At 41.6% G+C, this 14,913-nt stretch overlaps 1 protein-coding gene across 4 annotated transcripts in view; it reads right to left on the bottom strand.

The window, feature by feature from the left end:
* The window catches only part of SDK1 (sidekick cell adhesion molecule 1), a 405,671-nt gene that overhangs the window by 94,097 nt on the left and 296,661 nt on the right, over window positions 1-14,913 (bottom strand). For all 4 annotated transcript variants that reach the window (XM_074596464.1, XM_074596462.1, XM_074596465.1 and 1 more), the window contains exons 19-21: window positions 10,828-10,943; window positions 7,557-7,749; window positions 4,186-4,284 (exon numbers count right to left, since the gene is read on the bottom strand). In XM_074596464.1, the coding sequence (XP_074452565.1) occupies window positions 4,186-4,284; window positions 7,557-7,749; window positions 10,828-10,943 (408 nt within the window). The remainder of the gene's footprint in view (window positions 1-4,185; window positions 4,285-7,556; window positions 7,750-10,827; window positions 10,944-14,913) is intronic.

Genomic DNA, 14,913 nt, shown 5'->3' with positions numbered 1-14,913 from the left:
CCCTGACCTCCATGTTTCTTCTCTTGTAACCAGGCTTTCCTTTTTAGCACTTTTATAACCATTTGCCTTCCAAGAACTTTTGAAACTTTCTACTGTCTGATTTGCTCAATTTTACCTCCAAATCTGCTTGTCCTCCTCCTGCCCAGTCCCACTTTATTCTCGTTTGAACCCATTTGAACCTTACTGTGGCAGTCTCCAGAGAGCGTGTCTGAAAAGTTTGCTTGATTGCAGCTTTCTTTGTGATTTGACTCAAGGGGGGGAAGGAAAAAAAGTACACGTAGCTCTTGAATGCCTGTGAAATGGAAGTGAGTGAAAAGGACTAACAGAAAGGAACCCCACCGAGTGAACCATGCGCCAGGCAAGCTGGCTAGAGAAACTCCCTACTGGGTTCCTGTTCCCATCATCTAAGATGCGGAATTCAGACCAGCTGGGGGGCATGAGGGTTTTTTTTTCCTTTTTAAAAAAAAAAAAAAAAAACAAAAAAAACAAACCCAAACACGATAAGCTGATTAACATATACAAATTGACATAGCAAAATACCTTATGGTGTTGATCAACAGGGAAACATCATCTCATGAACTGAAAGCATGGTGAGACAAATATTTCTGCGAGAGGAGTGGGGCATTATCCTTCCTCCAGTGAGGGCTGCCATCACTGACAGAGAATCCTGTTAACCTTTTTTGGCATGAAAACGGGCTCGGAGTACTCGCGTAGTCACTAATGATGTTTCAGGTGAGGGGGCAGCGATAAAGAGAGGTGATACTTCAACCATTCCAGCTACACCGTAACTGCCTGTCTGACTACGCACTACCTAGGGGCAGGGGAAAAACTCCGGAATGCTCATCTGGAGCCAGGTTTAACTAACTGTCTGTATGGGAACTAATTAAGTCAGTAATTTACCCATATCTCAGAGACACTGTGATGTTTTGAGGTTCTCTGAAAAGGCTTGAGGATTATTTACCAGTGATCAGAGTTTACGTAGCGCGGGCAGGATTACAATCTGTACGAAGATTTGACAAAGTTTAAGGACTTTACTAATAGAGGGCAAACAGAAAGATGGGGGGTGACTGCCCACTCTATTCAGTGAAGAGACACGAAGCAGTTGGAAATAGAACGACCGTCTCCAACACCCCTGTCTTCCAAAAGCCGTGGATGCCACGTTTGCTCCAGACAGGGCGATGTGGAAGAATGAGAACGAGCCCAAGGAAGGGACAATTGCACCTCTCCCCGCTTCCCAGAGGACACAAACCTGGCAGCCACGTCCCCAGCCGGCAGCACATCCGTCTGCAGCCATGGATGGAGCAGAGCCTGGGCAAGGGCCGTGCCACGGCTCATCTGTCTGCCCGGGAGCTGGGGACAAGCCTGCGACGCCTGCTCTGAACCCTACGCATGGGCTGGCAGAGGGAATCGAGGAGCGTCACCTCAGAACAAAACAAAATGGGTTGCTCAAAGCAATAAATAACCAGAAAATAATCAGAGGACTTCTAATGCTCTCCCTATCCATTTGCTGCTTACAAACCATCGAAAGTTTCATCCCATCCACCATGCACTAGGCAATCTTGAGTGACTGAGATATCTTCTCTCCCGTCTGGATAAGCTTTGGATATACATCAAATGTCGGTGATTATTTTTTGAAAATGTTATGTTTTCTCCCTTGTGACTAGAGAGATGAGACCCAGCTTTCCCACCCATTAGGCACATAGTCTCTATGCACTCATTTACTGAAAAAAAACGTTCACCAGGAAAAATATCCTGAGTTCCCATGCAAATTGAAGAAAAGGCAAAGAGGCAGCATTTACTGATGGGTATTTCACTCCCCAAAGTACAGTTAAATTCTAGTCATATAAAAAAAACCACAAACAGAAAATGCATACGTACATACCGAGCAGACACAAAGCCAAATGTAATCATGCATAACAAAAACAGATGAAAAAAAAAAAATGCTGAAGGAAAGGAACAACATCCTCCATACCCCCAAGTCGCGCTTAAGCCACGATGACTGACAGATGGGCAGAACTTTAGGACATGCGGTTGGTAAAAATGCGCTCTCTGTTTTACCGACGCGATGGCTGTCAGAAATGTGCGCGGGGGAGTCCAGCCGGCCGGGGCTGGGGGAGTTTCCTCTGGCTCCAGCGTGAGGGAGAGCAGGAGAGGTGCCACAGAGCCCTCCCGCACGCTCCGGCACGGCAGCCTCGCCGCAAAACGCTGCCTAACGGAAACTAATGACCAGAGGAGTTTCAGAAATAATTTTCTGTTGATCTGGAGTAAATTCTCTACAGGAGAGCGGTACACCCAATCACAAACTGTCCGTCTACATCCAGGTCCTCATAAATCAATGTTTACTGAGAGAAGGAGGAAGATACTGAAATTTACAGCAAGAGTAATGGGCAATTTCCCGGAGCGGGCTGGCTGCCGGGCACCACCCTCGCCTCGCCTCCCCCCAGCCCCGGCGCAGGGAACAAGAAGGTCCAGTAAAGATATCAACGAGCAGAAATGAAGAATAATTGCCTCCCTAAGCACTCAGATCCCCATGCAGCCTTCTATAAACCTTTGAGATACTCAGGGCATGAACAATTTTTCTATTCTTTTCTTCCGGCCCAAATGTAATTTGCATCATTAAAGATGTTTCTTTTTCCTTATAAACTTTGCCAGGCACTTTTACACTGGTGTTTCTTCATGAACAATGGGGCTTCTGGAGTTAATTCTTTCTGAAACAACTTGCCCCAAGTATAACACGGTCCATCGTCGTGCTCCACGGGGTTTCCACCCATTCTGGGAGGCAGCAGCTCGTTTCTAGCAAAGCGATTCTGCAACACTAAGCGCAGTGCTGCTAATTTGCGCTTAACAAGGATGAGTATTACATCATCAGATAGCTCGACTTGGATTTAGGTACCTAGATTTAAGCCCTCGGGCTTGAAGGCTTTGGCCATCTTCATTGAATCAATACTGCTCTGCTTTCAGAAGACATTAGTTTCTGTTCTGGAACCACTTAAATCAATGCATATTTCAGGAAGGTCACTATGGCGTAAAGGCAGAAGATGGGCTGCGTAAGGACTCCACAGACACTATAAACAGCACCGAAGACACTTGTACAAATGGTGCGTGTTACAGATACACAGAGAAAACACTGACAAGTGCAAGTCCTACCAACATAATTAGGCCTGTCAAAGTTAAAATGCCGCAGGAAACTAGACTGATACAACATTTCAATGTTCAGGAGTCAGAAACTCTGATTATTTTTTTTTTAACTCCTAAAATGTAATTTTTTTTTTGTACAAATTATAATACTTTTTTTTTTTTAAATAAAAATTCAACATTTCAATGTCAATGCTCCCAAAAGAAAACATTTTGATCCGTGTGAAATGATCTTCTCCCCTCCCAACTATGATTTTTATCTCCAGTAATTTAAAATTTGGGAGCTGCCTTGCACTTTAAAACCTTGAGAGCCTTTGTTAAATGGAATGTCCATCCTGTGCAGCTGTAATAGTTTCCCCTCTGAAAACAATATTGCCTCTGTTGATAAGAACTAGAGTTTTTCTCAACTATTTATAGCTTCCTTTATGAAAAATAATGAAGTTGCTGGTGTTGTATCTACACTGGCATACAGCAAATAGATAAATAGCTTGTCAAATGGCAAGCTCATCAAAGAGGAACAAGAGAGTTCTGAACCCTTGTGACGGTTCATACAAAATTAAGTAATGACATGCAAATTCTGTCACGCAGCCCACAGCCAGACCACTTGATCACAGATGAAGGATACCGCTGATTTCAGGCTCGGGCTTGATTGCGGATCTTAGCAACGCCAACCCGGATTTTGCAGCTGGAAACTCCATGTAGGAACCCCCCACCTTTGGGGCAAAGGCCAAACACCGTCTCACAAAGTTTCAGAAATTTACTAGCACAGGTGGAGGTCTCGGAAGGTTTAACAAGACCAGAATCTCCACGGGGAGCTGATTTCTAATACAGACTGCCTTTTCAGTGACCACAATCATGAGCAACCAGTAATTGGACCCGTATTTTCTATAACGTGCCCCAGCTGACATTTCAATTACCCAAAAGAGGGACCAGGAAGCCAGTAGCCAGTTCTCCCTAAATGCTCTATTACGCCAACATTTTTTCACTGCAATGATACACATACTTAAATAAATAAATAAATAAATAAAGGAGATAGCAGCCGATACTTGCCTGTAATGATGCCATTTTTCTCTACAGGTTCTTGCCAGCTGACCTTGAGAGACGTGTCCAGAATCTCAGTGAAACTCAGGTGTCCCACCGCTCCTGGCTCTGGCAATCAGAAAAGGAAATCTGTTAGCAGGAGAACCCCACGTACTTCTGATCCCGTTCATGTGGCAAGGTTGGGGCTGAAGAAATAAAACACTGAGCCGGGCCAAGGGAAGCCTGCTGGAAACATCAGCGAGAGCTGCAGGGGAGACTGCAAGGTGTTAAGAAGCACTCTGGCTATCATCACATAAATTATTTTATCCAGTCATCATCCCGGCTGTGCGGGGAACTAGAGAGTGGCAGCAGGAGACTTGCAGGCAACTTGTTCTCTGCCTCTCTTCTTGATCTAACCTAATTAGAACAATCAAGCTGGCAATCCTGGAAGCGATTGCGTTTGCTGTTTACCCTCAACGACGGCGTGTGGCATCTACCTGTGCTGCTGCGTGGAGCTCGTCTGGCCCGAGGGCTGCAGCAGCACCACCGGCACCCCCTCACCTGGGAAGAGCCTTGTGGCTACGCAAGGTCAAAGCAAGGGCAGAGTCCCTGAGCCACTGCTTGGACAGATTCCCTCCAAACAACTCTAAAAACGTCCAGCATAATGGCAACAGTCTTCTGTAAAATGAATACAAGTGTGTGAAACTTTTAAAGGATTTTTATGATGTAGCTCAAGAGCTCTTAAAAATTTCAGCTCCCTAGTGTGCAATGAAAGAGCATAAAATGGAATGACTGTCAAGAATATGCCATCCTCCCTCAATTTTGATCTTCAAGGAAGACATCCTGACTGATTTTTGATCCAACTGCTGTTCTCTCTTCAATCGATGTACTGGAAAAAGGAGTTTTTGTTCACTTTATATTCACTGTGCTTCTGTCATTGGATCCCTGCCCGAGTGTCCTCCAGCTCCACTGACATCAGTTGGCAATTTCTCGTCTGCAATTTCATATTTTGTTTCCTCTTCACTTTAGTCCGGTTTCTCATTCCCCTCCGGCTATGACCAAAAAAAAAAAAAAAAAAAAAAAAAAAAAGCCTGCCAGTAGATCGGCTACAACCACATTTGCAATTCTGCAATCCTAGCGAGGAATATTTCCAAATGCACTCTGCGCTATCTAGTAGCCAAAGCGTTACAGAAAGAATTGCTGATCTGGTAGCGATCTCAGGAGTGCCCAACAAGAGCACAGCAATTGTGCACTGTTCGGGACCGCGTATCTGCAGACGTGCAAACCGCAGACTCGCAAAGCTTTACTCCAATTAGCGCCTGCAGTTGCAGCCTGGTTTTAATGTCATAATGAAAAACAGGTGCAGGTTACTCCACGCCAAGACACGTTGCTTCTGACTGGATGTCGGGTTTTATTTGACCCATAGTTCCTCAGCAAACAGATCTGTTTGCACTATTTTTTTCTAAAGGATTGCCTAACTTTGCCATACAGACAGAAAATTATCACCTGAGAACACAAGTGACAGTCCTTTCAAATCTTTTTTCCCACCACATAAATCCTGAAGCAACTTTGATTCAACGAGTTCTCCACAAAGATGCATTTATACCATCCTGCACTTAACTTCTCAGTCACCATGAAAACCAAGGAAAGCGATTCTGAAGGACCAAAATAAAAAACAAAAAGCCTCCTGCTCATCTCCAAGCAGCATACAGCTGCATACACCACGAAATGTTTTAGATGTTTTACAAAAGATAAGCCTGGCTTTCTCGTTTTATGTTTCGTGATGGAATATTCTTGTGTTTAAAATGGCACGTGATCCCAGCATTTCCCTGAGACGCTCCCACTGCCTTGACTGTGCCCCTTCTCCCCCTTGGCGCAAAGTCTCTTAAGGCTCATTTCTGCAGCCTTTCCTTCAGCAGAAATTTTAATAGTCTCTTTCCTCTTCCCAGCCGATTAATTTTCATGAAATCTTAGGAGTCTCATATCTTTCGTCTCTTACTCTTCCGTACTCACTGAAATTAGCCGCAGGGTTCAAACGTCATTGGAGGGAGAAAGACAGGTGGACCTAAGACAGATGGACCTAAGACAGACAGTCAGACACATTTACAAACCACCTTTGTCAAAAGCCTCATTTCCTTAGGAAAACAGGCAAAAAAGTTAATACTACACACAGGAACCTAACTCAGGTTTCTCTCTCCTCCATGCCTTTTGCTCCAACCCCAGTCAAACACGTTAAGAGTTTATATTAATAGTTCACATAGATTTCTGGTAGTTGAGTCTTTGTGATCTAGTTTAAGTCTACAGCCTGCTCTTGGGACAGAGGTTGAGCAGATGGAGGAGACTGACCACGAAAGGAAAATCCATGGGAAAGTACTTAATTTTCTTCACATTCTTTCAAGAGTATCTCAGGAAAAACTGGGTTAGCACTTGGAGCCTCACTTCTGTCAACGTTAATGATAATCAGATTTTTCTTTATGGGAACACCGACTAACCTAAAAGACCCCTATTAAGGCAACATAGTATTTCTAAAAACAACACCTTAATGGATGTAGTAGATATTTTTTTTTTATTTTGATTTGGATCTGAAAATGTGCGTTGGTGTTTATGATGCTCCGTGACAGGAAGATACCGAAGTGCTGGCCAGAGCCAAGATCACCATGGACACACAGTTGGCTATGAGGGTCACCGCAATTTAATTATCTGCATCAGAGACAACGCTAGACTTGCAAGTCCCAAATATGTCTTGAGCAAACACTTCCACCGGGCCACAGAGGCCAAAACATTTTCTGATGGAGGAAATAATTTCTATGCTAAACTATCCAGCTCCTCTTATTTCATCCTGTGAATCTGACTCCAGTTTTGCAGAATAAAAGTTACTGCACTGTTATGATTCTGCTTCTTTTATACAAACACTTGCAATATAATATAGATATAGACATTTTCAATATATTGAATAACAGAAGGAAACAATCATAAATTAATCATTGACCTCCACGGGAAGTTCCAGCGCTCAGCTCCTAAGAAGATCAATTCATATTTATTTGGATGCCTGAACACGGATTTAAGATCATATGGGCTCACAGACATAAAGAACGCGTTGTGTGCTAGCTGAACCAGACTATGAACCTTTCCGCTTCTGACCAATGTAAAAAAATTCATCCAGGTTTAGTCCATAACGAAAAAAAAAAAATCGAACGCCTTTCATTTGCCGCAGGCTAAAAGAACACACACGGACAACTGGCTGAGGTCATTGTCTGATGCAAAGTAACTTGAGAAGATATGACAAACTGATGGCGAACCCAAGATCTAATTTTAAGTGCCTAGATTTGAAACTGCTGGCTTTTCTGTCCAACCAAACGAAATCCGAGCCCTGAGATTCTCTACCAGTGCTGACTACTCACTGTCTTCGAGGGTGCGCAGGAGCTGGGGCGTGCTTCGTGGTCCATCGCCAGGTGTGGTGAAGCAGAGAACCGAGGTGTAGTACGTGGTGTATTTCTTCAGGTTGGTGATGCAGCCGCTGTGAACCCCATGAAAGTCTGGAGCAATGGTGACCACAGTCACAGTCTCTGGAGCATCCACTGGCCAGGCTAGAAGCTAGAAAATTTCAACACGGGTGAGATCTCGTTAGAAGTTGTGTCTCTTTGGAATCGAAGTATGCTTGGCTGCCAAAACCATCTTAATCTGATTGTAAAAAAACAAGCAATGCTGTTAAACTACTGTCGGCTCTGACGCTGAACAGATGGATGTAACGCTGTTACTATGATAACTGGAGGGATGTGTATAACACTCACTAGCGATGGGGGATACACTGATACCGTGGAGGTATTGCAGCTCTCAGTGTCTGCTACTCCACAATGCCAAAATTATCGCGAATGATTATTTGTACGACGTGAGTCTTTCGTCTCTCTCTGGGCTGCTCGGACCAGCCTGGACGGTCTGTGCTGCTGAGAGGAAGCCGAAGGAAGAAAAGTACTTTCAAGTGCTACTCTGAGACAAACGCTGTATCTTATTTTGGGGTTCCTTTAAAGATTCCATGTGCTGGGGAAGTTAGCGGGATAGAGGGGGAGAGAGAGAGGGGAAATCTCCTTCCCCTCCCGCAGTCCCCCGGCACCCATTGACCAGCCTTGCCTAACAGGCGAAGAGTATTACGATGTTCGGTGGTTTGGGGATATCCAAACTGGGAATGATTCAAGTGGTTCTGGGACAACGGAAAGAATAGAAAATGGTTGTAAAGATGATTACTACAATTTTCAACATCTGGGTCCCAAAAGTGAGACTGCTGAAGACATTTTCACGCATTTAAAGTAGCGTGCTTGTCAGATGTGCTCAGTTCTTCCAGGTTTCACTCATCTCAGTGGATCTTCTGGGTGATCAATATGTTTTAGAGTGGAGTATACCTTATGTGTAGGTACCTAAATGAGGACTTAAAAAATTCATTTTTGGCAAATGACTTTGAAACTTTAAAACAATTTTTGAAAGCGCCCTAACGGCTTAAGGGTCTAAAGCTTTAAAGCGCTTATGAAATTTTTATTGTGTCAAAAAATCCTTATCTTGTGGCTTGTACAAGCATGTTAAAATTCTAGGCCTTACTCGGTATCTGTGTAAATCGTGCTACTTGTATTGATTTCAGGCTCATAAACATGAATAGATGCCAGAAATAAATGAGCCATATTTGAGACATTTAGCCAATGTCTATAGTTTCTGATAATCAGAAAGCACAGTTAGGGGACTATAAGGAGTAACTTTGTTAGGAATATTTCATATTTGAAAAAGGTGCACTTTACAACTTCTTGAAATGCAAATAAATTTCAAAGAAAAGATAAAAATGGAAAATGGTTGATGGAATAGTAAGTTTTATTTTCTTTTCTAAATCACCTTTGCGGATTACAATTGGCACTTATAACTTTGGCGGACTGAACTCTTTTTTGAATAAATTTCACTGCACAGTCTTCAGGAAACGTGCGAAAAATAAAAGTGAACAATTCCGTCAGTTAAAGGAAAAAATGCGTTTAATCCTTCAGAAAAGCGAAGGCCTAGCTTCGACTGCTAGTAATTTATACATCATACAAAAAACTATGCAAAAGGAGGAACTGACAGAAATGTTTTCACACACACTTTGTACAGCAATTCACAGTCCCCGTGAGAAACAGAAACGGTAAAGCTGCTGCAATCTACTGCAATCAAAGAAATCCAAGGAAAGAGAAATTTTGATCATTTCAAAAGTTTTCACTGACCGCTGACAGATACAAATTACAATTTCAGTTATTTTATACCTTTGCTGAAGAAACTGAAACATAAACTAGAAGTAGCTATGCGATGAGACTAGGGATCTTGAGGCTGAAACTCTGTTTGAATAAAATAAAGAATAAAAATCTGAAATATGACTTCTGCAAATCTGACTGAGCTCACCGTGCTTGGACTTGCACCAGCAAATTATAGTGCATTGCAGTCCACTGAGCCCAAAAAGTGCTTTTATTCTCCAGAGTCTGAAGAGAAGCCAAGTACTACTGTTGTATTGAGGTGTCAGGATATATTCTTGCAGCCCTGCCAGTCACCTAGTCTTGAGGGCTGATTCTATCTCTGGGGAAAAAAAAAAAAAAAAAAAAAAAAAAAAAGACAAACCCATCTACATGTATGTAGTACTTCAGCAGCAGGATTCTGAAACCACTGGAGTTTTTTATGAGAAATGTATAGGTGGGAAAAATACTAAAGCTCCCATGCATACCTGTCTGTTTCTCCATCACTTTGAGAAATTCTTACAGAGAATTACAAAGTCTCAAGTCTTCCAAAACTTCTAAAATCCACCTACAATCCCTCAACTCACAGCTTATCTTCTGAACAACACATCCCTCTCAGCTCACCCAACACCTAAATCAACCTTCCTCCTCCCTGCTCGTAAAAGGTACCCGTCTTCCCGTTTCCTGCCCTGTGATTCCTACGAGATTTCTCTTTGTGCATTCCAGGAATGTTTTTAAACCCTCCGTTTATTATGCCCTTACTGCTGAACTGTTGAAGGAGTTTCTATTAAGCAGCCTTTCCTGAGAGACAGAAATAAACCACTCCAGCTACCTTCTTAGCATACACTCCACTGGCCAGAGTACCACCAAGTGCTCTGTTAAGCACTCTCTACTCTGCGTACTGTAATAGATATTGCCAGTTGCCCCATCAACAGGGACTTATCACGCTAACTCCGTGTCATCAAGCATGATTAATAAATTTTACATTCTTATATCTCCCAAATCATCACCGTGGGGAAGTTGAGACAAATATTTAGCGTGATGTCTTGGTTCCTAATGAAATGAACGGGAATTTTGCATTAGAGTAAATAGAAATCTCAAGGTTGATTTTCAGTGGCACCACGACATATCTCCTGTGCTGACTTCCCAAACCGTTTGACATTGAACTGCTTTTTGGCTTTGGAGACTCTCCAGGTAAATGACAAAGGAAATCTAGCCATAGACAAATTCCCTTTGCTGCAGAACTGGCATAAATTAGCAAATGTTAGCAGCAACAACTGCCCACTTCTCTCCATTTCACTCGTGTAAGATACCCCTGAAAATATACAGTCACTTTGGAGATTCAGAGATTATTAGATTCAACTCCTAATTGTTATATAGCAGGACCGTTAAGGCAAACGTTATTTGAAGATACAGAAATCATGTTTCTCCTTACCTTGTATCCTTGGTTAATACCATTGATGAACTGTTGGGGTGGAGGGTTCCAGAGGAACTGGATGGTTGTGGAGTTCACGGCTTCGACCTGCACGTTCTGGGGTGGAGCTGTAGGCACTGCTCCCGGTTGGCAGGGAAGTAAAACAGAGCGGAGGAGGGATGGGGGGACAAAAGAGAAAAGCGATTCACTGCCTCTGGCCAGTCACAAAGTTATAACAACCTTGAGAAAAGGATGCACATCTTGTGAAAGGGTACCCAGCCATGATTTGGAAAGAAGGGTAATTGGGTTAATTTCTCATTCTGCATCGGAGATTCTTTCCAGGGGATGAAATGATTGCTGCAGCTTATTATTCCACAGATGAGTTTCTCATAAAGGCCTGAGACAGAAGCTAGGTAATGATAGGTGAACACATCTCTTTCAATTATCCACGACTGCACAGAGACTGAACAGTTTCAGAAAGAAATTTCTTGTGTCTTTTAATACCGTACAATTCCCCAGATCAGACAAGCAAACATGGGGTTTGCACAGTTAAAACTCTAATTGTGAATTATAATCCGGCGACAGCATCTGTTTATTATTTACTGCTGCTTAAAAAATTAGGACCAGTCATATCACATGCAATAAAGATTTTTCTTGGGAACTGGAGATGTTCTCGTTTTATCTTGATATGATATTCATTCATGTATATTGAATTGATTATATATATTCTGAGCCAATACATCTTCTAATCTACTAAAAGTTGCATAAACATTTTATGCCAAGTATTTAATTAGACAGATGTTTTCTCAATACAAAAGAAAGCGTGGAACATAAAGGCATACTGCCTTCAAACAACAAAAAATTACATCTAAATATTTTGCCATTTAACATGATGTATCTTTAAATATCTTCCAGGCAATTTCTTCAGCTTACTGCTTTAGGATGTCATTTCTACAGTTCTCGGAGGAAAGAATACTAAGAGACAGGTCTATTCTTTCTGAAATTACCAAGCTTATAGTAAGTTTAAGAAAACAGCTGATATTTGAGTATAAAAAAACCCAGACTAACACCCTTTGAATCCCAGAAAATAAGTTTAATAAACCTTCAAAAATATTACTATTAATAGCCACGTGCATTTGTATTCTACAAAAGAGGAACCATGTACAAGTGGTTTTGAAGCCTGGAAAGCTTTGTTCCTTCTGCAGCCAAGAGAAAACTTCTACCAAAGCCCAATGACCTGTGCTTCTAAAAAGTATCCACAATTCCCGCTGAGAAATGGTGGCTTGCTCCATACTTTTCAAAAACAGGTCACAAACTTTTAAAGCTTCAAAGTACTTTTGGAAGATGAGTCTCTGTATGGAGAAGAAATCAAGACATTAAGTTCAAAAATGTAAAAATGCCCCTTTTCCACCAAAAGCTATGTTTGTTTGAAAGAGATATAAAGGGGCATTATTCTTAACTGGTGTGCAACCGTAGTGAGACTGCGGCCAGCAGAGCTAGGACAGTGTACGCTTATCAAAGACGTCCACAACCTAGAAACATCAACACAGAAAAATGGAGAAATGCTCAAAGATGTCAGGTTTGAAATGACAAGAACAGCCACTTTCATGCTGTGTCACACTCAAACTCCCCGGTGTCTACCACGGCTTGAAAATTTAGCTCTGCGCGTTTTTTTTTTTTAACCTCAGAAACTGAGTATTACTCAGAACTTTCTTGACCTAATTTAAAAGCTGATGTCACAATTTATGAACTATGCATAATTATTGAGTTCTAAAACCAGAATTTATCTGATACTACTCTAAATTTTCATTGGAATCGAGGTCCTACTTCCTGTCATGTGTCATAACTCCTTGTGTGCCTTTGGAAGGCTATAATGTTATCTTAATGATCTGTAGACATCATAAAGCTTTTGTAGTTAAGAGATTCACCAAATCACCCTGATATACAATCGTATATATTAAAGTCACTTTACAGTCATAATGAGCTGTTTTGGCTACATTCCCCTACTAAATCTATTTTTTCTTATTCACATCCTTTGATGAAGCTGTTTATGATGACAGCCCCAAACTGTATTTCAGTTTGTTTTTGTGTGCAATACTTTGTATAATTAACGGTTGACGTGAATAAGATTTTTTTAAAAACCAAAATTCTTACTTTCCTGCACATTTGCATATTCAGAAATTCTGCCAGAGATTTGTCATTGAGGAAGAAAATTGTCGTAGAAGCCTTCAAGTTAGTTTGTTATCAGGAAGTCACCTGGATATCATCGATAGATTAATCTCCTTCTGTCATGAAGGCTAAATCAGCTGAGCATCATCCTCTCCACTCATCCGTCTTCCTTCTGTTGAACTGCTACATTACAACTCCATTTATATGTGCTGGGTTGACTTTGTAACACAATTATTGTACAGAAAATCTATACGTAACCCCTACTCTGCCCACCGACAGCCACACTTGAAGAAATACAGAACTTTGGCAGTGGTAGGAAGAGTCTGTTTTTCCCACAGCATAAGAAACGCATACAGGTGACCTGAGATTTAATGGTACCACCAGTCCCAGCAAGACATTTATCATTTCCTTTTATCATTTTCCTGAAACACAGATTAGCACATAGGTTGCTGCTTCAGTTCTGTGGGCATTGTTTTCCTCAGTGGAGGACCCCGTGGATGCTGTACAATGAATAGCAAATTTCTAGTGATTCCAATATCACAAGGAGTTTATTCTAAGGGTCTGATGAGTCTTTTAGATACTATTCAAAATATTGCAGATTGTTTGAGAGGGGAAAAAACCTGCATCAGCAAGCTCCAAGTTTTCATTTGCAGCCCTTACAGTCCTCAAAAAAGCCCAGGCAAGCACTTTAGGATAGGTTTACTACAGTTGTAGATTTTGTTTAAAAAGGGAAATATTTTTCTTTCATAAGGAGGTAATCTCCTGAAACAAGAATAAACCATCATGACACAAAAAGTACCTGCTACAAGAAGAAAAATGGTAAAAATTATGAACAGAAAACGTAAAACCTTCAGAATGTTGGAAATCATGATTTATACTACAATTCCTCTTTGGACATCTTTATTGAAAAATCAACATCTGCATCTCAATGAATGCATTTAAAAGACGGAAAGAATGTGGTCCATCTGATATGCATAAGCTTAATTATACTGCAGAAGACATAATATAGTGCATTTTTATATTTTTAATCAGTAAAATACTGGCATTATAATCTCAAATTAACTTCAAAGTGCCAGTATAAAGTTCTCCTTTTATGTCCTGATATTAAAGACTTCCTTGGGTATCTGAACAGTTTTGCATTTAAAAAAAGAAAAGAAGTTTGACAGAAGCTAAATCAGAATTGACCTTCTGGTCCCTTCAAAACTCAAATACTTTTCCAAGATCATGGTCAGTAACTTGTTGAAACTGCGACTGTCAACGTAAAGGATTTCCTAATTTAGTGGTAGATATCTATCTTCTTCCTACAAGTGTCTTGTTGTCGAGTGGTACAGAAGCTACAAACATCAAAAAGATGTTTCAAAAGTAATCCCCAAGCATTTACATGCTCGGTTTTTAAACTTGTGCTTCATCACGTTCGCGAGAATTCCTGTACCACCTCCCACCGGAGACCCATCTGGGAGTCCTCTCGGAATTGCAGATCAAATTGGTCAGACAAAACCAACTGTTCCTTTCTTCCTGACAAAGTTCACAGGGTTGGAAATCCGTTAAGAGCTCAGCCCCCGGGACTGCAAGGTAATGCGCAGCATTCTAAGTAGAAAAGGTCATGGAAGCACTCTAGATAAAAGCCATTAAAAGGCTTTGGCTGATGAGATAATTGAGAGAAGAGAAGGCATTAAGGTTAAGCATGTGTACATGTAATTACGCTGTCTCTAGCTATGTGCAAATAGCATGTAAACCCCGCAGAGATTCTGACAGCCAGACTACTGGTCTTAAATAAAGATCTTCAACGGAGGCGTACAGAAAAGTCTCCTGCTCCTCCGGAGCTCCTGACCTTTGAGGTGGCAGCTTCCATGTCTCAATAAGGCAGGCTCGGGGAACTGCAGGTTTTTCTCCCTGTGAAGGTTTGGTTGTTCCATTAATGCACTGGCTCGAGGTGCT

The sequence above is a fragment of the Larus michahellis genome, chromosome 8 (genome assembly GCF_964199755.1).
Source record: "Larus michahellis chromosome 8, bLarMic1.1, whole genome shotgun sequence".
Classification (NCBI taxonomy): Eukaryota; Metazoa; Chordata; class Aves; order Charadriiformes; family Laridae; genus Larus; species Larus michahellis.
This window is presented reverse-complemented; position numbering and strand designations above follow the sequence as displayed.